This window comes from Leucoraja erinacea, chromosome 15, assembly GCF_028641065.1.
Source record: "Leucoraja erinacea ecotype New England chromosome 15, Leri_hhj_1, whole genome shotgun sequence".
Lineage (NCBI taxonomy): Eukaryota > Metazoa > Chordata > Chondrichthyes > Rajiformes > Rajidae > Leucoraja > Leucoraja erinaceus.
Window position 1 is genome coordinate 22,771,521 of NC_073391.1, and position 26,805 is coordinate 22,798,325.

A 26,805-nucleotide genomic window follows, 5' to 3' on the forward strand; every position below is an offset into this window, starting at 1 on the left:
TCACCCAGTACACAGCTGACAATGGCCTGTTTACTATTTTAATTGTTACTTTTATGCATTTCTTTCATTCATTTGTTCTATATCTCTCTTCATCACTGTCTATATCTCTCGTTTTCCTCTCCCCAGACTCTCAGCCTGAAGAAGGGTCTTGACTTGAAACTTCATCTATTCCTTTTCTCCAGAGATGCTGTCTGACCCGCTGAGTTACTCCAGCAGTTTATGTCTGCATCTGCAGTTCCTTCTTACACATCAAATTCGGCACAATGTTTTGCCATGAATGACAGATTAGGTACCTTCCAAAATTAAAAAACAAAACAAAATCATGACATCCTTGTTTAAAAAATGAATTATTGTTGTTTAAGCAATCTCTACAATGAAGCAGGCAACTGGAATGTGTGCCGTGTGACTGGTGCATTGGCTCAGGGGAATCTAATCAATAATGGTAGGTCGTCTTGAGAATGAGGGGGAACTGCGTTGACATGGATGGGAGATGCAAATTGTGGTGGTGGTGATGATGGGGAGGAAATAGGGGGCGGCACGGTTCCTCACAGAGCCAGCGACCCCGACTACAGGTGCTCTCTGTAAGGAGTTTGTACATTCTTCTTGCAATCATGTGGGTTTCACCCGGGTGCTCCGGTTTCTTTCCACACTTTAAAGATGTACACGGTTATAGGTTAATTGGCTTAGGTGAAGATTGTAAATTGTCCCTTGTGTGTAGGACAGTGCTAGTGTGTGAGGTGATCGCTGGTCGGCATAGATTCGGTGGGCCAAAGGGCCTGTTTCCATGTTGTATCACTAAACTAAACTAAACAGGGGGAGAGGGTGTCCAGGATAACATAACAGAGGAGGTTGAGAAGAATGAGCAAAATGAATATCATGGGTGGCACGGTGGCGTGGTGGTGAGGTACTGCCTTCGAATCTGAATCAGGAGTCTTGTCTGTACGGAGTTTGTATGTTCTCCCCGTGACTTGTGTGGGTTCCTCTCTGAGATCTTCGGTTTCCTCCCATAATTCAAAATCTTACAGGTTGAAGGTTAATTGGCTTGCAATAAAATATAAAATAGTCCCTAGTGTGTAGAGTAGTGTTAATGTGCGGTGATCGCTAGGCAGTGCGGATTCAGTGGGCCGAAGGACCTGTTTTCGTGCTGTATCTCTAAACTAAACTAACATTGCTAATGTTATCACAGAAATGAACTCATGCACCGTGAAAATCAGGAGTCTTGTCTGTACGGAGTTTGTATGTTCTCCCCGTGACTTGTGTGGGTTCCTCTCTGAGATCTTCGGTTTCCTCCCATAATTCAAAATCTTACAGGTTGTAGGTTAATTGGCTTGGAATAAAATATAAAATAGTCCCTAGTGTGTAGAGTAGTGTTAATGTGCGGTGATCGCTGGGCATTGCGGATTCAGTGGGCCGAAGGACATGTTTTCGTGCTGTATCTCTAAACTAAACATTGCTAATGTTATCACAGACAACTCATGCACCGTGAAAATCTATTTTAGAGTGTATACCCTCAAGCATCTTTTTTTGGGGAGGGTTTTGGGGAGACAGGAAATGGCTATCAATAAAGCTAGCAATTTAATTTATTGTTTTCTCCTTCACGCATAATAAACTAGTACAAATGGATGCCATTTTTGGGCAGTGGCAACTGATATTCACCTTTGAGGAAAGAAAGGGACACAAAATGCTCTGAGTTATGCTGAAGTTTGCTCATTGAAGTTCATTATAGCTACAACGATAACATCATAAAGTAATGCAATGAATATTAAGTTGAACAGTTGGACGAGGGAAATAATACTGGCAACAACAAAAAGTAAACCAAGCCATTCAAAATAACACATACTAATCTGAAAGTTGCCTCGAACAGAAAAATTGTGCCTTATATGTACTGTTCAACAAAATTAATTTGTGCTAAAAGACAGAAATGACAAAGATACTCTTTATATCAGTTTAGCCCCATTGGAAACAAAGCAAACGTAGCTCCCGGCACACATAAACATTAATTATGGATTCCTCATCCATCATGATAAGGTTGTAGTTGTAGTTTGTAATTTGTGGTGCCTTTACCTGCACACAACTAAAAGGTGAAAACGCCATTGTTCTTATAGTATATTTTAATTTTAACAACTTAAGTACACAAGTCAAACTTACTTTATTGAGTTGCTCCTCCTGCAGTTGTCTGCGTCTAAGTTTTTCCTCATCCTCCTCTTCTCGCTCGCTGCCTCTCCTCCTGTCTGTTCCTGACAGTCACAAAATACAACTTTGAAGATCTGAGATACATAAGGTGCCAGAGGGACAGTGTTTCCATAGGTCAGATCAAAGAGAGCTGAAGTCCATGAATCTGGCAGGTGCCGTGACTGTGCCCCCATCACCCAATCCTGATTCTACACAAGTGGTCCAGCCTTTGGTGTGTCGAGTGTCAAGTGGGGCATCTGACCCAGCATTGATGCAAGGCAAGCTGTAAATAAGTAGGTTTCTAGACCTGAGCAAGGGGCATCATTACTGTACTAGTTCCCCAGAATGACGAGGTGCTTCCTCCTAATCCCACACAATTAAAGTAGGATTTTTTTTGTGGACCAGAGAGGACTTTAAAAGACTAGGACCAGGCTAGGATCAATAAAACTTTGGACATACAGCAGGGAAACAGGCTCTTCAGTTCACCAAGTCCATTCCGACCAGCAATCACCCTGTACACTAAGCACTATCCTACACACCAGGGGACAATTTACAATTTTTACAGAAGCCAATTAACCTACAAACATGTATGTCTTTGGAGTGTGGGAGGAAACCAGAGCACCTGGAGAAAACCCATGTGGTCACAGAGAGAATGTACAAGCTCCGTACAGGCAGTACCCATAGTAAGGATCGAACCCGGGTCTCTGGCTTTGCAAGGCAGAGTTGCGCCACTGTGCTGCCCTCAGCTAGGGTACATGTCCACCCCACTCACAATTCAATGATCACCGCACCAACAATGTCTTGAGTGTAGGACCCCAAATTAAATTGACTTTCTCTCCACTGTAGGTGAAAGGGTTGGGTACCCAGTAGTTAGGTTATGTCTGCCTTCACAGTCAATTAACTTTCCAATATAAATGCGATGTAGGTACAGCATGGTAGTCTGCATTGATTCACTATTAAAAGGAAGAAACACCTTCTATGTCACAAAATACTCATCCAAAACCAATGTACCTGGAAATATCCTTTATTTTATTCACGATTTCAAAGCTAAATGTAAAGCTCAATAGGATTTCATAAGTCCTAACAAAAGGTCATCTCGACATCTTATTTTTTTTACACATACAGTTAAGAGTTTTGCTTTAGTCACTTGTGATGACTTGCAACTGAACCAGCAACAAAGTGTCCCAACATACTGGAGTACTGCATTTAAGCTGCTGCATAAGTTCGACATTGACATGTGCTTGAATTAGTCAAAGACAATATTCACAGGTGCGTGAAGAACAGTGAGTAGCAACACAGTGTAGTCACAGAAGTTGGAGAGAAGTTTATGATGGTAAAAATTGTCCTTTCTCACATCTTAATTCTGCTTCTAAAGAATCTGTGCTAAAATATCAAAAAGCTTCATCTACAATCAAGACTCAGCAAAGAGGCTGGGCCGAGAGAAAACATGGTTTTTATAAACTGTACCAGTTGACATATTCAACCACATTAAGCGGACTGGAGAAGCTGCTGTCATTTGTTTTGAAGGAAATCAGTGGTTTGAGGGAAGCTGGATAAAAATCCCTACAAACTACAAGCGATGTACAATTACATGAGAAACACAAGGTCAATTTACGGACACCAGGCTCGCAGTGATGACAAAGAATGAAATCAGTCAACCAGAGTGGTGAAGACTTTTGGAACATAAAATAGTAATAATGCAGAATCTAAAAGACTAATTTAAAAATAGATTAATTGACTTAAGTTCCAATATTAAAACCTTATCAATCAATCCATAGTGCAGACCATTTAAATGCTCTCAGAGCCCAGATGACATGCCTTCTGCAAAGGTAATGAGAAATCAGAGTTGCTTCTAGTTTTAGGATAATGTTTTGAGACAGTTTTCTTGAAAAGCTGTTCACTCCATAAAAGAAAACCAAAGGGACATTTGTGAGATGATAACAAGTTCTGAAGGCAAACTTACAGGGACCTTGGCTTGAAAGTCTCTTTCCTTCCTCTGGAGAAGAACCACAGGGCAAGTGCACTCAAAGATCAGTGCATTCCTGACTTTGCACCTGCGCATGGCAGTGCAGCAGCATGAAATGCACTGGAGGTTAAATGATGTCACGTAAATGACGCCCAAGTGCGACAGGCCCTTAAGTTATAAAGCAAAGACTGGGTAGAATAGTTGCAGTTAAGTTACTGAACTTGTAACTGGAAGTCTGAACCAAGAGCGAGACAGGAGTTTAAATATCACATAGGAATTTCGAGCCATTAATGAATTAAATCTAAAGGAAAATAAATGAATAAAACACGAGTCTTTGTCATGGTAACTTTGAAACAATGGTTTGTTGAAAAAACCCATCTGATTCACCAATGTTTTATTCGGGAAAATTGGCTGTATTGTAATTTGGTCTTTATGTGATCTGAAAGCATTGTATGGAGGTTGGTGTTTAACTGCCCTCTGAAATGACTTGGCATGTCATCTAACTCGGGGGCAATGGGGAATAGGCAATAACTACCAGCCTAAACAGAAGCATCCACGAACATTTACAAAATAAAATTTCAATGAAAAGAAGCCAATGAAGAATTTAAATGGTACTGCACAGTAGGCTTTCACCTCACTTGCATGACATATGAAGATGCATGCGTCAATGTACATTCTGGTCAGACCAGAAAAACCTGTTTGCTGTGAATTAATTTGTTTTATATTATTTAGAAAGTGTTTTATTTTAAAGAACGAACAATAAAAAAAATTGAGAGATTTTAAAACGTTGGAGAAATTCAGCTTTACCATTTTAGTTTTTGTCACGGTTAGCCTGAAAATATTATTTCATTTAACCTGAGAAGAGAGCAAGATTTTAAAAGTAACGAATGAACTGCAAGACCCATGCGTCAGGCTTTTCTCATACCTATTGTACCAGGGCCTGGCCAGTAGTCAGTCTCCACCTCAGAAGTCTGATCGGGGTCTGGAGCGTGGGCGGCTGGGAACTTGGATGACTTGATGATCTCCACGCCTGTCTTGAGTTGTGCTGCATCTGCATCTAGAGTGGTAATCAGTGGGAACTCAGCACGTGTTATGCGTCAGTATAGACTGTGGGGTTCCCCATCAATCCGCTGTAGGCCTTCGCTAATTAGAGCGCTAATCGTGAAATGCCATAGTCGCAAACAAAAATATTGCATAGTTTTGGCAGAGAGTTATCACATTCAAATTAGTCCTGCAATCAAAGCATCATCCTGGTCATTTTATAATTGATTAGTTTTGAAGATATGCCGTAATGTAGATTACCAACACATTTAATGTAAAGTTTACGAGACCTGATGTTGTAGAACCTGTTATACTCAGAATAATGTGTGCCTGATATACGAGAATTCCAAAAAAATGCTGTCTGTAAAAACCCAATATTTACTTTGTTTAGCACACACTATGCCTTGATTTAAATGTATATGGCCATTGTTTTGTACAGAATTTATTTTCCCCAAAACAATTTGCAAAAAGCACAATTAAGATGTTGACAAGTATAAAGGTTGCTTTTTGTTGAAAAGATATCCTCTTGCAGAAATAGCAAAGTTACTATATATCCTCTAATGCGAGACCAGTGAGTTGACCTTAAACAAACATAGTCGACATCTCTGATAGAGGTATTACATCCATTTTATTGTATTATTCTTTCCATCCATGATGATCACCATCTCGGTCCTCGTAAGCCTTCTGCTCCATTAACTCCACCCTAGAACAGGAACAATCTGGCAGTGCTTTCCCCCAAAACATCCCAGTTCAGTTAAATTTTGCTCTTTAACTACCTTGCCTTTGGGAAATTGTTCACCTATTGCCAAGAAAGGAGAGGCACCCTAATCTCTTCTAAACACTAGCCTATTGCTCTTAGTGCTCATAAATGTGCAAGTTCTAGGAGCAGAATTAGGCCATTCGGCCCATCAAGTATACTCCGTCATTCAATTATGGCTAATGTATCTTTCCCTCTCAACCCCATTTCTCCTGCCTTCACCCCATCACCCCTGAAACCTTCACTAATCGGGATCACAATTCTCTTCCAATGGCAGAACCTGCTGGAAATTGGCAAATCACCCATCAGCATGAAGGTTCTGATCAATGAGCATTGAGATTGTGCATTATGAGTGATCTCATTGCCTCAAAAATTCAGTTTGTGATTAATCCTGGACCTTGTCAAAGATCTGGCTCAACACCATCCTCCTCAGTTTGTTTGCCTTCAGATGAAGGTATCTTTATGATTATCTGATTATAGTTCCTCCAACTTCAGCAACAAACGTCTCAGAGGAAATCGCACACGCTGATAATAGATAAGGCAGAGTCCTGATTCTCTGATCTTATTGCCTTTGAGCCAGCTCCCTACTGCTGTCGCACCAGTAGACGGGTAAATTTACACTTTAATTTCCTGTTATACTCCCCCATCTGTGGTGCAGATGGTGGCTTATATCCTGGATATATTTTAATAACTTGTAGGCTTTTTAATTAAATCAGCAAGTTATGATCAACTATAACATGTTTAAGTGTGCATGATATCACCTCTGCATTACCAATCTAAACCCTGAGTTTTGGTGGAATGGTGGCACAGCTAATGGAGCTGTTGTCCCATAGCTCTAGCAACCAGAGTTCAATCTTGCTGTTGGTGCTTGGCTCACAGCCTCGTTCGACGAGCCAGTGTTGGATTCAGATTGGGAACTCACAGAAATTTTTTTTTTGGAGGGGTGCTTAAGGAATAACTTAGGGAGATCTTTGAGGGATCAGAGAGTTGAGAGGATGAGTTCAGTGCGGGTGTGGGGAGAGGAGGGACGCTTTGTTTAGTTTAGAAATACAGCGTGGAAACAGGTCCTTCTGCCCACCGAGTCCACGCCGACCAGCGATCACTCCAACACTAGTTCTATTCTATACACTAGGGACAATTTACATAAGCCAATTAACCTACAAACACCTTCCTAACCTACGTCTTAGGAAGGTGGGAGGGAACCAGAGCACCCTGAGGAAATCCACATGGTCAGAGAAAACATAAAATCTCCACACAGACAGCTCCTGTAATCAGGATCAAACTTGAGTCTCTGACGATGTCAGGCAGCAAATGTACTGCCGCACCGTCCCTAAGAGGCATTGTAAGGCCCGAGGAAGCGGAAAGTATGGAACATCCCGAGCTCCGAGCGGCACCTGGACATCGGAAGCCTTGCTATTAAAGCATGGTTATTCCAAACTCAGAGTGTCAAATAAGGAGAAGTTGGCAAGGAATGACATTGCTCCAAGTGCTGCCAACAGGGAAATCACATAATCTGTACGTGCTCGATCATGACTAGAATACCCAGCTGAATTTTTTAAATCCTACAATTCGACCAGTTGATGGTGACAATAATGTTCCATTCTGATAGTAACCAATTTTTACAAAAGCAGCTTTGAGGGAAAAAAAAATCAGTTTTAAAAATAATAATGGAAGACGAGCAGCTCTCTCTCTCATGCTCATCTAATAGACTGTTAGTGCCCTCTGGTGGACCAGATTGCAGAACTCATCAGTTCCATTTTCTAAGGCCTCCTTCTGAGGGTGATGGTTGTGCTTTTAATGGGAAATAGATTCCTTTTACTAACACAATCCTGAGACAAGTGAACGGCATGGATGGAAAAAAAGGGAATTTAGTCTTTTTTCCCCATAATTTGATAGATTCATCAATTCATCCCTAATGGGAAGTCTTATTCAAATAGGAAATAAGTCGCAAGATTGCTGCCATTATGGGACTGATTATCCAATCTACTTTCTCTTTGAAAGTGATTGATTGCACAATTTAAGAATATTCGATTTATTTTAGCAAAAAAAAGTTTAAGATTGATTAGAAAACAAAGCTTAAAATACTCTTTTCTTCAATTTATCTTATACATTTAAAAGATTAAGTCTGAAGAGATTATGTTACTTAAACATTCCAATAGTGATAATTTGCTGCAGAATTGTTTAGCTGAAGCATTAGAATTAATTAGACATTTACAAAGACCAACAGTTATGGAAATTCACAAGCAAACAGCACATTGAGATTAATATGAATATTGTTAGCAGGAAAACAAGGCACATATTAACGGAAAAAATGAGTCACAATCATGCAGAAAGAACTATGATGAATAACAAAGAAACAAGAAAATGGATCTGGTATTAATCTTGAAAGTATCCTTAAAACTGTGGTAAACCATAGAATGAAAGATTCTGTCCATATTTGAAAAAGTAACTTTTTCACAAAATGGTGATGCAGACACTGTCAGCTGCCACAGATGATATATATTTAGCCTGAAAGAGGGTTCTGACAAAACGTCACCTTATCCTTTTTTCCAGAGATGCTGCCTGACCCACTGAGTTACTCCAGCATTGTACATATAACTGAAATAACTCCAAAAAACTGAAATATCACAATTACATAAGTATTCAGACTCTTTACTCAGTACTTGGCTGAGGCACCTTTGACAGCGATTACAGCCTCAAGTCTTCTTGGGTTTGACGCTACAAGCTTGCCACGCCTGTATTTGGGTAATTTCTCCCATTCTTCTCTGCAGATCCTCTCAAGCTCTGTCAGGTTGGATGGGGAGCGTCGGTGCACAGTAATTTTCAGGTCCCACCAGAGATGTTTGATCGGGTTCAAGTCCGGGCTCTGGCTGGGCCGCTCATGGACATTCACAGACTTATCACAAAGCCACTCCTGCATTGTCTTGGCTGTGTGCTTAGGGTTGTTGTCCTGTTGGAAGGTGAACCTCCACCCCAGTCCAGAACGCTCTGGAGCAGGTTTTCACCAAGGAACTCTCTGTACTTTGCTCTGTTCATCTTTCCCTCGATCCCGACTAGTCTCCCAGTTCCTGCCGCTGAAAAACATCCCCATAGCATGATGCTGCCACCACCATGCTTCACTGTTGGTATGGTATTGGCCAGTTGGTGAGCGGTGCCTGGTTTCCTCCAGGCGTGATGCTTGGTATTTAGGCCAAAGAGTTCAATCTTGGTTTCATCAGACCAGACAATCTTGTTTCTCATGGTCTGAGAGTCCTTTAGGTGCCTTTTGACAAACTCCAAGCGGGCTGTCATGTGCCTTTTACTGAGGAGTGGCTTCGGTCTGGCCACTCTACTATAAAGGCCTGATTGGTGGAGTGCTGCAGATATAGTTGTGCTTCTGGAAGGTTCTCCAATCCTCACAGAGGCACTCTGGAGCCCTGTCAGTGTGACCATTAGGTTCTTGGTAACCTCCCTGACCAAGGCCCTTCTCCCCCGATTGCTCAGTTTGGCCAGGCGGCCAGCTCTATGAAAAGTCCTGGTGGTTCCAAAGTTCTTCCATTTAAGAATGATGGAGGCCACTGTGCTCTTCGGGACCTGCAATGCTGCTGAAATTGTTTTATACCCTTCCCCAAGATCTGTGCCTCGACACAATCCTGTCTCGGAGGTCTACGGACAATTCCTTCATCTTCATGGCTTGGTTTTTGCTCTAACATGCGCTGTCAACTGTGGGACCTTATATAGATAGGTGTGTGTCTTTCCAAATCATGTCCAATCAATTTAATTTACCACCTGTGGACTCCAATCAAGATACAGAAACGTCTCACGGATAATCAATAGAAATAGGATGAACCCAAGCTCAATTTTGAGTGCATAGCAAAGGGTCTGAATACTTGTGTAAACGTGATATTTCAGTTATTTATTTTTAATTACTTTGCAAAAATTTCTAAACACCTGTTTTCACTTCTTCATTCTGGGGTATTACGTGTAGATTGATGATAAAACAAATGAATTTAATCCATTTTAAAATAAGGTTGTAAGGTAACAAAATGTGGAAAAAGTGAAGGGGTCAGAATACTTTCTGAATGCACTGTATGTCTATCTGTCTATATTTATAGAACCAAGTTATGAAACCATGTCGGGAAGAATATCAACCCAGGTGTTGGTAGCAAGTCCATGTCGGAGGGAATACATTTGTCAATCTCAATTCAGAGTGAGTTTGGGTTCAAAACCTTCTATAAACAGGCACCGATTCGGAATTAATTTGCAGTTGTACTCGTAGGACCAAGTGTATCAATTGGGAAAAATGTCATATGAGTGCAGTGGGAAAAGCTTTCAATTCCCCAGCAATAGGGAAAGCAATTACAAAGTGTACTAAATCCTCCCTCCAAAAATGCCTCTTGGTTTAACGCAGTATTGCATCCATCTCCATATTAATTGTAGTGCCCTGGATAAAAGGGAGATTACTGAGAACGACTCAAACTTCTCCACGACTCTCTGCTTGGCCAGTAACCATTGAGAGTGCTGATCTTCAGTGAAAATGACCACAAGTCTCACATTCTCAACTTTGGAATTTGACTTGGTACCCAAATAACCATGTCTTAAAGATCACCTGATGCAGCACATGCATTCACCAGGCCTATCTCAAGAAAAATAGAAAAACGAAGAGAATTTAGCACCATAATGTGCCAAGTTATCAGGTCAAATACAAAGTAGTAAGGAACTATACCATATTGCTTGTAGATAGGAGGCTTTCTGTATATGTTAATGCCTTGGTCTGTGGAGAAAAAGTTAAACAGGTTATTGATAATTACACAAAACACGGGGAAATTATTTTTTTCGATACTAATTCCAAACAAAGTTGAACATACACATTAATCTAATATAGGATGTGCACACACAGGGCAAATGTCAGTGTGTCATGTCATTGTGCATCAGAGAAATACCACCAATTAGCATCAGCAACAACACAGAAAACTACAACGTGCAAAAAAGTACTTCATGTGCAAAATGCAAAGTACTTCAAGATATGAATAATCCGAGCAAGAACAATGGCAACAATTTATGATTAAAATTTCTATGTTATGCAAACATTTGAATGCTACACACTGTTTCTGCTTCTGAAGTTTTCTTTATTTAAGTACATTATTCAGGCTATCTATTGAGCATCATTTTTTTTTCTGGTAGAAGTCAATTTAGTTATGACTGATGTTGCTTTGTCACATGCCACTAATTGCAGCAGAGTTGCTTCACAGATCCAGTGTCCCGGGTTCAAACGTAACCTGTGGAGTTGCAATGTAATCCTTGTGACTACATGAATGTCTACTGGGTGTTCTGGTTTACTCACACATCCCAATTACATTTAGGCTGGTAGCTTAATTGGCCATTGTAAATTGCCTCAACAGTGTGGCAGAGTTGCGGTGGGAGTTGATGATAGCATTGGGAGAACAAAATGGGATTCGTACAGGATTAGTGTAAAAATGAATAATAGTCGGCACTGTCATGTCGTATGACTCCTTGCATAACTCAAGTTCCATATAGGTTTTTGAGTTCTGAGTTGGTGATTCGGGATAATATATTAAGCATTTTGGATATTTATTGAATGGGAAAGATGTCATCCTGATTTAAAATGTAATGAAATGTGGGAAGCTTAATCCATCATCAAGTTATGTTAACTTCAGCATTTATGCCATGATACGTACGGTATGTCTCCTAAACCTGATCATATGTAATGCACTTCAATAATAAACTTCCTGAAGCAGAACACTGATTCATGAAGGATCAACAGCTTATCATGGCTGATATGGCAACTAGACATAAAACATATAGAAAATGCTATGTGCTGGTAGAGATCGGAAATGATGACACAAGATTCTTTATCGTGCCTGCATCCTGCTGGTCAGTCAATTCAGCGCATAGATGGAAAAGAAAAACTTGTCAATTTGAAATGTCCTTTTCAGTTCGAAGAGTTTAAATTTTTAATGGGGAAGAAGATGTGGATTGCATTGGAAATAAAACATGAAGATAAATGTTTCTCATGGTGTTACACCATCATTGTCACCTTTTCATTTGATTATTTTAATTCAGACATCAGCTTTGCTTTCTGTTTTATTTGCTATATTGTTATTTGGATTATTACTGCAATGCGATCGCTCATATCTTTGTTTTGTGCCTTTTATGGTATAAATAATTCGTTTTTAATGTACATTGAGATATCAGTACTATTGTGGTCATTTAGATTACATTTAACTGCTGCTTCTTAATCTATATTTGTACGGCTGAGAATTGGGGTCTACAACTTCTGTTCAACCTGATGAATCTTCTCGGCAATCTAGCTTTTTTGATAGAATCTACTTTAATTCTGTGTCAGGTCAGCTGATAGATCTTGACTCATGGAGCTATTACTTCCCGTTCGATGAGGACTCTGCTACTCTCTGCCTCAGAGACATTGCTGAAATAGTTTTGCTCTGTATCGATCAGGAACAGCAACATTCCTGGTCCCAAACAGGATGCAGGATAGAGATAATGCTTGTCATATCCTAAATGAAGACTGAAGTTGGATCGGAAGCCTGGTTTAATTTTTAAGCTTTGCTGCTGAATATTCTTCCTAACCAATAATTAATTTCGACATGCTATAAAACGATAAATTGTGCTACCACTTAAAACAGTCTGTTGGGGGGGGGAGGAGTCTTCTTTTGTTACAGTGATAAACGCATAATGTAGCAGAGGCTTTGCAGTGTACTTTGCTTTTGACTCAAGTAAAACCAAATTTTTTAAACAAGGCTGATTCCACAGGCGCCAGTATATTGTTCCATTATCACCCACAATGAATGAAAAATGTAGGAATTATTAGGAATTAGGAATGTCCAGATCAAATTGAATGTGTGTCAATTCTGGTAGATGTTGAGGGATTTCTGCCACCAATGTAAAAACAGTGGCATGATCTCTACTCAACCAGCCCATTCTAAGGGGTCCCTGTGTTGGCCTTGCTTCAGAAATGATCAAATAATTTTAAGTCAGGCGAATTTCACAGAGTTAAAAACCATTCCAAAGAATCTGTGTGGAGAAATGTAGACAGGACATAAGAGATAGAGACAAAGCTACAGCCTAGACTACAACAGTGACCGTTGTGGTTAAAATCCTACCTGGAAGATGGAAATGTTTAGGGGTCAGAACATAAGATGGTGTTAGAGGCCTGTTGTCTGGCCGCATAGGGAGAGGGGAGCTCCGACCACTGGATGGCTCATTGCCTCCAATAAGAAGAGTAAAAGATAATGAGAATGGCATCGACTGCTTTAAACAAAAAAATTAACACAACAAAAATGGATCTACAATAACATAAATACAAAATCAGTTCAAAGGTTACTTAACACCTCCATAATGATGGGTTAGTTTATATAAAATAATTTATTCTTACTTGGTTAACAAAAAAAAAACATTACACTAAATAATAAAATGCAAAAATTTGCTTTAAAGTGAAAATCAATTTATCTATTTTAATACTTTGAGTACAAATATTTGAACACACTTGAATAATTTTGGTCTGCAAAATAACTCTTCAGCTTATAGTTTAAATACATATCTATTTCCAGAGAGCTAAATAAACTCAAATTTATGAGAGTAATATCTATCCCAGATATTAAAAAGTCACTCAATGCAGATAATAAATTGTATCTTCAAGATATATGGTTGCTTTATTTCCACTCTGGCATGAATTTCAAAGCCTTATTATTTTGATATGTTTCAGTCGCTCTGAATAAAAGATAAATAATGGCTAGTATTCTTGACAAATAACAAGAACTTTTAAAGAAATCTGTAGCAGCAGAAAATGTTGTAAACATTCATCAGGATGGGCAGCAGCCAGAGAACCAGAGGCATGACCCTGGGTTGGAGATAGTTGTTTCTGCTGCCTGTCCTGCTGAGAGTTACCAACATGTTCAGTTTCTGCTTCAAATTTCCAGCATCTGCAATTTTATGATCATCAAATTTGCATTTGATTGGCAATCCCAAGAATGCAGGTAGATGTAGTTTAGTTTATTAATCTCGCATGGACTGAATTACCACGAAAATCTTTTTATTGCTTAGTATCCTGTAAGCGAAAAGACCACAAGTGATTACAATCAAGTCGTTCACAGTGTAGAGATTCAGGAAAAATGGTTTAACGTTTAGTGCAAGATAAAGTCCTGTAAACTCCGATTAAAGATAGATAGAAGGTCTACAATAAGGTAGATGGGAATTCAGGACCGCTCTCTAGTTGGCCTGGGGATGATTCAGTTGCCTGATAACAGCTGGGAAGAAACCGTCTTATACACAACATGGCTGGCAATTAAAAAATAACACTGACAGCAACTGGATCTTGCTAGATCAACTCCACTATTTAAAAAGATAATTTATAAAGTCTAAGTTAATAGTTATACTTAGTAAAACAATTACCATGGATGGAGTTCAGACATTTTAGGCCCAATGTTATACCAGCTACTCGTGACTCTAGCCTACATATTGCTGGACACTGCTACTGGAATCACAGTCCCAGCATGCCCACGTACCTGGAGTGGATGAGGAGGGGCAATCTCACTGGGCTCTTGCGCCACTGAGTTGGTGACAAGATCTTTCAGCAACTAATCCCACCGTCAGGGAGCTGCTGATTGATTCGAGGGTAAAAGTGGAGGTTTGTAACTTCTCAAAGCTGACATGGAATTAATGAGTCTCTAGCATTCAAGTACCCAGGCATTCAAGTAACCTGGCATTCAAGTGTTTCATAAACACAATCACTATAAACTTCATAGTGTTCGTAAACACAATTCAAACCAAGCCAGGAAGATATTGGGAATTGAGAGCTTTGTCGAAGGTTTTAAAGAGGATATTCAAAAGCAGCAGGCATTACAGGAAGGATATTGCAGAGGCCTGTGTAACTAAAGGCACCATTAAGTGATTCATTTTCAGGTTGCCCCAAGGTACAGAACTGGGGGGATATGAAGTTGTAGGATTGGGGGAAGGTAACAGATGTAATGGAGGAGAGACGCTGCAAAGGCAACTGCATACTGTGAACGATGTGAATTTTAAGGATGACAATTTCAAAATCAAGGCATTTCTGGAGAGTGGTCAGTAAGAAAGAGGTTAATAGCAACAAATGAATTAACTGTGCAATAAGCAGATTATAAAATATGTTTTGACAAGTACAAGTACCTTTCCTTCTTTGTTCAAAATGAATAGTGATAATACTCCAGGCTGTGGGAGTTATATCTTCATGGCAATAACATTTCACAAAATACATTTATCAGTGTGCTTGCCTTAAAAGACATCTCAATAATGTTCAGTGTCTGCACCATGCAAATGAAACACAACACACATTTCTCGATTCGCTGCGTTTGTATGTGCCACACCATGAGGGTAAAATAGTGAACATGACATACCATGACACAGATAGTGAAGATGGTTGTGAAAGATCGCAGCAGGATCTTGATCAATTGGCCAGGTAAGCTGAGTTGATGGAATTTAATACAGAAAAATGTGAGGGTTGCATTTTGAGACATCTAACAAGGGCAGGACCTACACAGTTAATGGTAGGGCTGTGGGGAGTGTTGTAGAGCAGAGGGATCCAGGAGTGCAGGTGCATGGTTCCTTGAAGGTCAAGTCGCAGGTAGATAAGGTGATCAAAAAGGCTTTTGGCACTTTGGCCTTCAACAGTCAGAGTATGGAGTATAGAAGTTGGGAGGTCATGTTGCAGTTGTATAAGACGTTGGTGAGAATGCATTTAAAGTATTATGTTCCGTTCTGGGCACCATGTTATAGGAAAGATATCGTCAAGCTTGAAAGGGTTCAGAGAAAATTTGTATCTATGACGCGACAATCTATGTAAAATGGAACAGCTGCATAAACAAAAATTGAAATGCAGACAAGAAAACACGATTTAAAAATAAATGTAAGCACACTGCCCTGGGAATAAAAAGTGTAGCCAATCCAAAAACATTCTAAATTATTTTGTCTCTTCATGTTAGTTCCTAGATATTAATTTATGTTTGCTAAGAATTAGAAATGAATAATGTAGAGTCTGCAATGAACCATTAGTGAGATTTAAAAAAAAGTGAAAACAGGTGCAGGAGGAGGCCATTCGAGCCAGCAACGCCATTCATTGTGATCATGGCTGATCATCCACAATCAGTAACCCGTGCCTGCTTTCTCCCCATATCCATTGATTCCGCTAGCCCCAAGAGCTCTATCTAACTCTCTTTTAAATTCATCCAGTGAATTGGCCTCCACTGCCTTCTGTGACAGAGAATTCCACAAATTCACAACTCTCTGGTGAAAAACTTTTTCTCATCTCGGATTTAAATGGCTTCCCCTTCATTCTTAGACTGTGGCCCCTGGTTCTGGACTCCCCCACATTGGGAACATTTTTCCTGCATCTAGCATGTCCAGTCCTTTTATAATTTTATATTTCTATAAGATATCCTCTCATCCTTCCAGTGAATACAAGCCCAATCTTTCCTCATATGACAGTCCAGCCATCCCGGGGATTAACCTCGTGAACCTACGCTGCACTGCCTCAATAACAAGGATGTCCTTCCTCAAATTAGGAGACCAAAACAGCACACATTACTCAAAATGTGGTCACACCAGGGCCCTGTACAACTGCAGTAGGAGCTCTTTACTGCTATACTCACATCCTCTCGTTATGAAGGCCAACATGCCATTAGCTTTCTTCACCACCTGCTGTACCTGCATGTTTACTTTCAGTGACTGGTGTACACGGACACTCAGGTCTCGTTGCACTTCCTTTTTTCCTAATCTGACATCGAGATAATAATCTGTCTCCTTATTCTTGCCGCCAAAGTGGATAACCTCACATTTATCTACATTATACTGCATCTGCCATGCATCTGTCCACTCAGTCAACCTGTCCAAGTCAGCCTGCAACCTCCTAGCATCCTCTTCGCAGTTCACACTGCCACCCTTCTAATGCAATGCTACATAAATATATTTAATTAAACTAAAACGTCTCAATGGGAATTGAAAATAATATGGTTTTCTACAGCAATGCAGCTGCAATTAGTCAATTATCCCCCAAACTGATTTAAATCACTTCTCCAATTATTTTAGCAATTACAAACTTGGGTCGACTTGTTGCAGATAGCATAAATGTATGAATTTATGATATTTCTATTAAATAATTTGCATGGATAGTGAAGTGTGGCAGCAGCGATGCATGAAATGAAAAATCGAACGGAAAGTAAAATGTAAAGAGTGGAACCATTACTGAAAAGAAAAGAAAGTGCAGGAGTAAGTCAGCAGGTCAAGTGGCATCTCTGTAAGATATGGATAGTGGATGTTTCATGTTGGGAACTTCTTCAGACTAATTGGAAGAGGGGGGAGAAAGCTGGAAAAGAAGTGGGGGCAGGACAAAAACAGGCGAGCGATAGGTGGATACATGTGAGAGGGGTTTGATTGGCGGAAGGGTAAAGGAACCCAGGAGGGCATATTTTTGCAAATCAATATAGATCCATTTGCTCTGGATGCTACATACTGATTAAAGTTGGTGAATGCTATCAGCTAAAATCAAACAACAAACACTAAACCTCTTTGAAATGGTTTGCAATAATAAGCAAGATCAATCTTAATGATTCCAGTCTTGGACATCTGAGAGGATCCAGTTACCTCAACAATGGAAAATCCTCCAGAAAGCTGGACATTTTGATTGCTTTGATATAACAGTGAATTGTACTCCGTAACGTTTTTGCACTTTGTTTCCCGGAAACACTGATGTATAATAACATTGGGAACAATATTCTAGGGAGTGGGAAGCAAAAATGAGTATGAGTTCCCAGTTCTGGCAAAATATAAATTGCTGAAGGGGCCCAGCAGGTCAGAGGGACAGAATGGACAGACATTTTGGGTCGGACAGATTGGAGTTGGGTGGGGGGGGGGGGGGGGGGGGGGGGGGGGGAGGGAGCGAGAAAAGGGAGATGGGGTGGGACTAAGCTGGAGGTGATAAGGATGTCAGATAGAGAGAGGAGAGAAGGAGTGAAATGTAAAGCTGGAGGGAGAGATGTGGATGAAGGAGACAGGGGGTAGGGTAAAGAGGGTGGATGAAAGGAAAATGGATGACTTGGGATGGGAGATGATTGTACTGAGGGGAAAAAAGCAGGGTGATTGTGTGGGAGGTGGGGAGGGGGGGTGTGGGGGGGAGTAGATCATAAGTGATAGGAGCAGAATTAGGCCATTTTGCCCATCAAGTCTACTCCACCATTCAATCATGGCTGATCTATCTCTACCTCCTAAGCCCATTCTCTTCCTTTCTCCCCATAACCTCTGGCACCTGTACTAATTAAATGGTCGGAGAAATGTGAACACACTGGGGTCGGGCAACCTGGGAAAATAAAGGGCAGCAGGTTATCATTTGAAGTTGGAGAATTCAATGTTCATGCCGTTGGGGTTTTAGTTTAGAGATATAACACGGAAACAGGCCCTTCAGCCCACCGAGTCCACGCTAACCAGCGATCCCTGCACATTAACACTATCCTACACACCCTAGGGACAATGTAGAATTATGCCAATTAACCTACAAACCTGTACGCCTTTGGAGTGTGGGAGAAAACCGTAGCTCCTGAGGTAAACCCACATGGTCTCAGGGAGAATGTCCATACTCTGCACATACAAGCACCTGTAGTCAGGATCAAACCTGGGTCTCGGACACTGTAATGCAGCAACTTTAGCGCTTCACCACTGTGCCACCGGGTTGTAAACTACCCAAGTGAAACACAAGGTGCTGTTCCTCCAGTTTGTTTGTGGCCTCACTCTGGCAATATGGATAGAAAGCATGAAATGGGAAGGGGAGTTAAAGTGGTTAGCAATTGGGACACCCAGCAGGCCTGAGATCTGGCTTTACGATTTAAGTACTAGGTTGTTCAACACAATGGATTTGTTTAAATGCTGTCAGTCACTGTGGAATTCGAGTGGGCTGGCCAGAGGTGCATATTTGCACTGAGGAGCAACAAGTGCTTCCCTTGGTCTTCTTGGCAAACAGTGATGAAAGGGCATTTGGATGGTCATACGGGAGTTAACAGTGGTGGATGGGGAAAAGAAGATGAAGTCTGGAACAGGAGGCTGTGCTGATCTAGGACTCAGACATTTTGACTAAATTGTAGGACTGCTTCTTTCTTTTCACCAACTGCTGACCTGTTTCAGCACGTCAGGAAAGATTTTCTCTTGAGATCGTGGGTAAAATGCCTTTAGGGTCTGATTAAACTCCAAGGACCTCAGATCGTGTAAATCTGTGAGGAAACTGAAGCTAAATGTCTCACCTGTTGATAGAACCATGCATGTTTACAATTCACACACTGACAAAAGGTTATGTTCAGGCAGGTTTAGTAAATTGCTCATCTATATTTCAACCAAAAGTAAAGATTTCCGGATAGAACAACACCCTTGGTTTTTTTTTTGGACTGCATTACACATAGAAACATAGAAAAATAGGTGCAGGAATAGGCCATCGGCCCTTTGATCATGGCTGATCATCTAAAATCAGTACCCCAATCCTGCTTTTTCCCCATATCCCTTGATTCCTTTAGTCCTAAGGGCTAGATCTAACTTCCTCTTGAAAAACATCAAGTGAATTGGCCTCCACTGTCTTTTGTGGCAGAGAAGTCCACAGATTCACAACTCTCTGGGTGAAGAAGTGTTTCCTCATCTCAGTCCTAAACGGCCTACCCCTTGTACTTAAACTGTGACCCCTGGTTCTGGACTCCCCCACCATCGGAAACATTTTTCCTGCATCTAGCCTATCCAATCCTTTAAGAATTTTATATGTTTCTATAAGATCCCCTCTCATCTTTCTAAATTCCAGTTAAAAACAAGCCCAGTTGACCCATTCTTTCATCATATGTCAGTCCCGCAATCCCGGGAATTAACCTGGTGAACCTACGCTGCACTCCCTCAATAGCAAGAATGTCCTTCCTCAAATTAGGAGAACAAAATTGCACACAGTACTCCAGGTGTGGTTTCACCGGGGACCTCCTTGTTCCTAAACTCAAATCCACTCGAAATGTTGGCCAACATGCCATTAGCTTTCTTCACTGCCTGCTGTACCTGCTTGCTTACTTTCAGTGACTAATGTACAAGGACACCCAGGTCTAGTGGCACCTCCCCTTTTCCTAATCTGACACCATTCAGATAATAATCTGCCTTTCTGTTCCTGCCATCAAAGTGGATAACCTCACATTTATCCACATTATACTGCATCTGCCATGCAACTGCCCACTCACCCAACCTATCCAAGTCACTCTGCAGCCTCATAGCATCCTCATCGCAGCTCACACTGTCACCCAGCTTTGTGTCATCTGCAAACTTGGAGATGTCACCTTTAATTCCCTCTTCTAAATCGTTAATATATATTGTAAATAACTGGGGTCCCAGCACCGAGCCTTGAGGCACCCCACTAGTCACTGCCTGCCATTCTGAAAATTACACGTTAATTCCTACTCCTTGCTTCCTGTTTGCCAACCAGTTCTCTATCGATGTCAATACCCTACCCCCAATACCATGTGCTCCATTTTTACACACTGATCTCTTGTGTGGGATCTTGTAAAAGCCTTTTTGAAAGTCCAGATACACCACATCCACTGGCTCTCCCTTATCCATTCTACTTGTTACATTCTCAAAAAGTTCCAGAAGATTAGTGGAGCATGATTTCCCCTTCATAAATCCATGCTGACTTTGACCGATCCTGTCACTGCGTTCCAAATGCACTGCTATAACATCGTTAACAATCGACTCAAGCATCTTCCCCACTACTGATGTAAGGCTAACTGGTCTATAATTGCCCGTTTTCTCTCTCCCTCCTTTTTTTTGTTAGAGTGGGGTTACATTGGCTACCCTGCTGTCCACAGGAACTGATCCAGAGTCAAGAGAACATTGGAAAATGTTCACCAATGCATCCACAATTTTTATAGGGCCACCTCCTTGAGTACTCTGGGATGCAGACCATCAGGTTCTGGGGATTTATCTGCCTTCAGTCCCAACAGTTTACCTAACATAATTTCCTGACTAATGTGGATTCCCTTTAGTTCCTCCCTCCCACTAGATCCTCGATCCCCTAGTATTTCTGGGAGATTGTTTGTGTCTTCCTTAGTGAAGACAGAACCAAAGTACTCATTTAACTGTTCTGCCATTTCTTTGTTTCCCATTATAAATTCACCTGTCTCTGATTATAAGGGACCCACATTTGTCTTCACTAATCTTTTCCTTTTTACATCTCTAAAGAAGCTTTTAGAGTTCAGGGCATTTAACGATAAATTATACAAGGGTCAGGATCTCCGGCCTGAAAGGAATGAATGTGGCGATGCCCACAAGAGCTCCAAATAATTAAACATCACGCAACTCTTACATAATTGTCATCTATGTAAATAAATAAGCAGCAAGCTTCCAACATGGAGAATACTGGAAAACATTTCAGAAGGGCATAAAAATGGAAACAACACCACTAAAAATAAAAGACACAGTGTTGGAATAACTCAGTGGGTCAGGCAACATCACTGGAGAATATGGATAGGTTCTTAAAGAAGGGTCCCGACTTGAAACATCACCTATCCATATTCACCAGAGATGCTGCCTGACCTGCTGAATTACTCCAGCACTTTGTATCTTTCTGTGTAAACCAGCATCTGCAGTTCCTAGTATCCAATATGAAAAATAAGATGTGTGAATTTGAAAAATAGAGTTGCATTTACATAGTGCCTTTGACATACCTATTGGAATTTCTCGAAGCGCTTTTGAGATGAAGTCCAAGTGCACCTGCCAGCCTCTATAAATAGTAACTGTCGATATGAAGGATAATTGCTTTCCCTCAATATAGAGCATGGGATTTTATTATTATTTTTTTTTTAAATACCTCAGATGATAGATTCGGCTTAACGATTCAACTAAAACACATTTTGTCGAATAGTGCTAAACTATTGTGCAGGAAGTAGAAACAACTAACTCCAGATGCTGGTTCATAGCAAAGAAAGGCACAAAAAGTGCTGGATCACGCAGCATCTCTGAAGAAAAAGGATGGGTGACGTTTTGGGTTGGGACCCTTCCTCTGACCTGAAACATGACCCATTCTTTTCCTCCACAGATGCTGCTTGATCCACTGAATTGCTCCAGCACTTTGTGTTTATCTATTGTGCAGGAAGGTCAACTTTGGTCTCTGGAATGGTAAAAGAAGAACCCCAAACCCTTGTGACTGGGAGACTGTTAAAGGTGAGCCACATAACTCTAAGCCACATATAAACATCTTCCATCACCATACCTTCTGCCATGATGCTACTCTTAAAATGAAACCAGTCCACAGCTGAAAAATAGAGTGTCACTCAAACTGCAAAAAAAAATCTCATCATGACCAGTTATGCGAAATTAATTGACCATTATTATGACTGCTTTCATGATATGGTTCTGTAAGATGAATTGCCCAGCTGTTGTGCGGGTTGTGCGATTGGAATTCTTCACTTACCAGGCCTGTGAAAGTGCTGTGGACTCCGGGCAACAGTGGGTGTGTAGCAGTGACGACTGTAGACAGGGGAGCTGATGGAGCCCTGGCTGGAGGACCTATGCACCATTCGATCACGAGCGTCGTGGTATCCCTGAAATATATTTCCATGTGTTACATCCTCAGCTCAGACAACGAAGAGAGCCTTACCGTATTATGTTTTAAAGTGAGCCATCTCAGTGAGAAAGCTGAGAAAGAGTTTGACTGTGAAGTGTACATACAATGAGACCAGAATGGTACAAATGTATCAATAATTAAAGCTGAAAGCATCACAGCTGAGTCCATCTAAAGCGATCATCCAACTTTAACGACATAGAGTCTTAGAATCATATCAGTCTATGTTGTTAAAGTTAATGATTGACAGTAAAGCATTGATCAACTACACAATACACTCTATTCTATAAACTAGAATGATTCTCTATAAAGTAGGAAGGACCTCAATTTCAAATTAACAGCTTCTCTTGAAAAAGAGACTAAATAAAATCATTCCTCTTTTTAATATCATCTGTTACTGGAAGATTTTAAATATGTAGTAAATAATTTATTCTGAAGGTCATTGGCAGTCCAATAAAATATTAAATATCTGTGTTCATTGTAGACTGTGAATATGGGGATGATAACAAAAAAAATATTGTAAATGCAGACTCAAAGGTCCTTTTCCATGCTTTCTGATTGCAAGACTGAATAACGGGATGTGGATAAGGTCAAATAGTGGTGTTTTCTAGATTGCGCCCTCAAAACTACTCAGTCCTTTCAGTCCATCATATTGTGTTCAGTATGAGCTAAAGGATATTAAGTGTCTGCAAACCTATATCCAATGTGGTTGCACAGTGTATTTGCACTGTGTTATTTTCAGTCTAAATATAAGGTCTAATCATATTTTAGTAATTGTTGGTTTCGTTAACATGGGCATTAATTAAAAAAAAAATTAAATGCACAGATTATGTGCAAGAGGTATAAAAAGACAAACATTACAATCCAGTGGTTTTGTTAATATGTGCATTGGCAAATATTAAAAAAAAGCTCAATTGATAAGTGCAACGGGTAAAAAGAAACAAGCAAACTTTACAATCCTGTGGAAAGTGAACTATTATTTATCGGTTCTAATTTCTATCCAACTTTGGCCACTTCCTTTGTCAAACCCCTTTCTTTGATCTTGACACTCTTTTGGAAACCAGGCGTGTTGTATTTGAAATGTGCAACAAATTACAATTTTCATTTTGGGAGGGGGGCGGTGGAAAGGGTGTCAAGCAAATTAGTTTCAGCTCATCACTCAACTGTTTTACCACAGGATCCTGGCCTTGTTGCCAGCTGAGATTCAAACGCCTAACATGGTAGACAACATTGCTTAATTAGTCCTTCCAGCTGTGCCTCATGGAGGTCCTCCGATGAAACAAAGAGCCTGCAGAGCAATGCTGCAGTAAATGTAGTTGGGTTTTTAGTTTGATTAAGCCTTCAGTCAGATCCGTTTGCGGCATTCTAAGTCGACTGATGATCACATTGAACAAAACTGCTTTAAGATGGTGGTGAAAGTACACTTTTGACCTCAGTGGAAATGTTGTGCTTCCACGTCAGAATGCTTGATTAAAATTGGCAAGGTTAAGACTGTGTAAGCAGCAGCCCCTCAGCAGTCCTTCAACAAGCTTGATCTTTCAGGAGCTGAGTTTTTGGTCAACATCATGCAGAGCCAGAAAGCTCGAAGAAACACAACTTTTGTTCCAACTTTGTCAGAAATCATTATTACTTCTTTTCACTAAAAAGAACAAGAAAACTGCATAGCAGTTGCTGTGTACTCCTTGCTGGTCAAGCAAAGGTGACCAAGTTTGAAAAAAAGTTACGTTAGTCAAAGCTAACTCAGCTTCTTACTCTAACTGAAAGAAAAGGCACAAGGACAGCAAAATCATTTCCATCACATAGAGAATCACAAGACAGGAAGATTGACACCAGACAGGATCTGAACACAGGAAGAGAAGTCGGTAAGGAGGTGTGATAGATTTAGAAGAGGATTTAGGAGGATAGTTGAACTGGCATTCTTGGGCCTTCTTTAACATTTTATTTAATATTTTTCAGCACAAGAGCATTAGGTAAAACCAACATAGTATCTATAAGACAGTGGAAAAACCCTTGGGAATAGGAGTCTTTTTTTCCACTTGTAAAGGGATAGTTCTCTTAATGAAAGTCATAAGTGAATATAATACAGCCTAGCCAGTATTTATAGTCATATCACCAGTAGGTCAGTATGATTGATAGAGACAGAGTGCTGGAGTAACTCAGCGGGTCAGGCAGCATCTCTGGAGAAAAAGGACGTTTTGGGTCGCTACCTTTCTTTAGACCCGACCCAAAACGTCACCCATCCTTTTTCACCAGAGATGCTGCTTGACCCACTGAGTTACTCCAGCACTTTGTGTCTCTCTTTGATATAAGCCTGCATTTGCAGTTCCTTCTCCACAGGTCACTATGATTGCATGGTGCTCCATTATGGTTGATTTAATATGAAAATAATTGGTGTGCTACAATCCCTGGCATAAATGACAGAGGCCAGTTAATGGCAACTGAGCATCCATCATTCATTTCCATAATTTAGGTGTGAACATCATTTATCAAGTATCCAAGTCTTTGAAATAACAGGCAGGACCCCGTGTTAGAAGTAATTCTGGAGACATTTCAGAAGCATCAACCAACAGTGGCATAGGGTGACACAGCATAGTCCTTGTGTATCTCCTACATCTCAAACGTAGCAACACTGCAATCAGCTTTAGCAAGCGACACATCACTCCTAAAACATCTCAGTGGCCTGATGTTCTCAATGGTTCAATGCAGGGCGACACAGCGGCGTTGCGGTAGAGATGCCAGCGTTACGCTGCCAGAGACCCAAGTTCGAACCTGACAATGGATGCTGTCTGTATGGAGTGATAGAGACCAGGTAAATACTGGAGTGACAGATCACCAGTAGCAATTCCATATCTAGCCCCTTGGATTTCTCAACAGGGAAAATATATGGGCAAGCACCTGTGTAAATCAACAGCAAGTTCCAATTAATGTGAACTATGCCGTTTACATGTATTTGTTTGATGGATCAATCCTTCCATGGATTTCTGTTTAAATTAAGGTCCAGTCACCAATAATAAACAGAAAAGTTTAATCTCTCTATGCCAGAAAGCAATTACCAACAGAAAAATTTCTTTTCGCAAGAAAATAATTTAAGGGGCTTTTAGATAGGCATATGGAAACGCAGGGAATAGTGGGATGTGGATCTCATAGAGGCAGATCAAATTAGTTTATCTCGGCATCATGTTCTGCACAGTTATTGTGGGCCGAAGGGCCTTGTCCTGTGCTGTACTGGTCTATGTAGCTGATATTGTCCACACTGTTACAGAGACAGAATATACCAGAACACAGTGAGAATACTATCTATGGCCCTTTTGATGACTGCCTCACTAGAGTCATCTTAATTAAGACAACCGTAGACTGCATGTTTGATTTGAAAAACAAGAGGCTGAGTAAAACAAAAATTGGATTGCAATCAGTCTAATCTATTCAATGAAGCCCTTCCACCTAAAAGATTAGCATGATATTTCTCGTTTAGATACTGCTATACATTTCTAGCTATTAATATTTTCATTTGAAATTTCTAGCATTGACAGAGTTCTGTCCATCTCTGCTAGAAGATGGTAAGTGAGTGATGATTACATTGGGCTCCACTGTGATGTGCTTTGCTTCAGTATCCCATGAGTACTGTTAAACCAAATTTCATGATTCTACCGAAGATAGACACAAAATGCTGGAGTAACTCAGCGGGTCAGACAGTATCTCTAGAGAAATGGAATAGGTGACTTTTCGGGTCGAGAGCCTTCTTCAGACTGGAATGTCTTTCAACAAAACGTCACCTGTTCCTTTTCTCCAGAGATGCTGCCAGAACCGCTCAGCATTTTGTGTCTATCTCGGGTGTAAACTAGCATCTGCAGTTCCTTCATTCACAGTTCTACCTATGCATTGAAGAATATACTATGGCAGGAAGCAAAAGATGATTGCAAAGAGAAGGCTGAGAGGTGAATGTGAAGGGATATACTGACCTCAGCTGAAGGTGTGGGGGAAAGTGTCCTTGGCGACTGTCAGATATTTAAAAAAAAAAGGAAAAAAAAAACATGTAAATCCATTTTTCTGGGAAACAACAGATGTAAATTGAATAAGTCCGAGAAAATGAATCACCATAAACCTTTCGGTTTATTTCTGGGGCATATGGACTCAGACAAACACATTTCATGATTTAAAAAAAAGATCATGTTACATTAAACAAAATATTTCCATATATGCCATAATGAAACAGATGCAAATCAGGAAAATATGAACAAATTAAATCAATAAAGC

At 40.5% G+C, this 26,805-nt stretch overlaps 1 protein-coding gene across 6 annotated transcripts in view; it reads right to left on the minus strand.

The window, feature by feature from the left end:
• ablim1b (actin binding LIM protein 1b) overlaps nt 1–26,805 on the minus strand; it is a 249,596-nt gene that overhangs the window by 19,702 nt on the left and 203,089 nt on the right. For 2 of the 6 annotated variants that reach the window (XM_055646912.1, XM_055646907.1), the window contains exons 11-16: nt 26,511–26,546; nt 22,402–22,531; nt 13,058–13,162; nt 10,642–10,689; nt 5,064–5,195; nt 2,149–2,237 (exon numbers count right to left, since the gene is read on the minus strand). In XM_055646912.1, coding sequence (XP_055502887.1) covers nt 2,149–2,237; nt 5,064–5,195; nt 10,642–10,689; nt 13,058–13,162; nt 22,402–22,531; nt 26,511–26,546 — 540 coding nt within the window. The remainder of the gene's footprint in view (nt 1–2,148; nt 2,238–5,063; nt 5,196–10,641; nt 10,690–13,057; nt 13,163–22,401; nt 22,532–26,510; nt 26,547–26,805) is intronic. The other 4 variants (XM_055646908.1, XM_055646910.1, XM_055646909.1 and 1 more) reach the window with 4 other exon arrangements.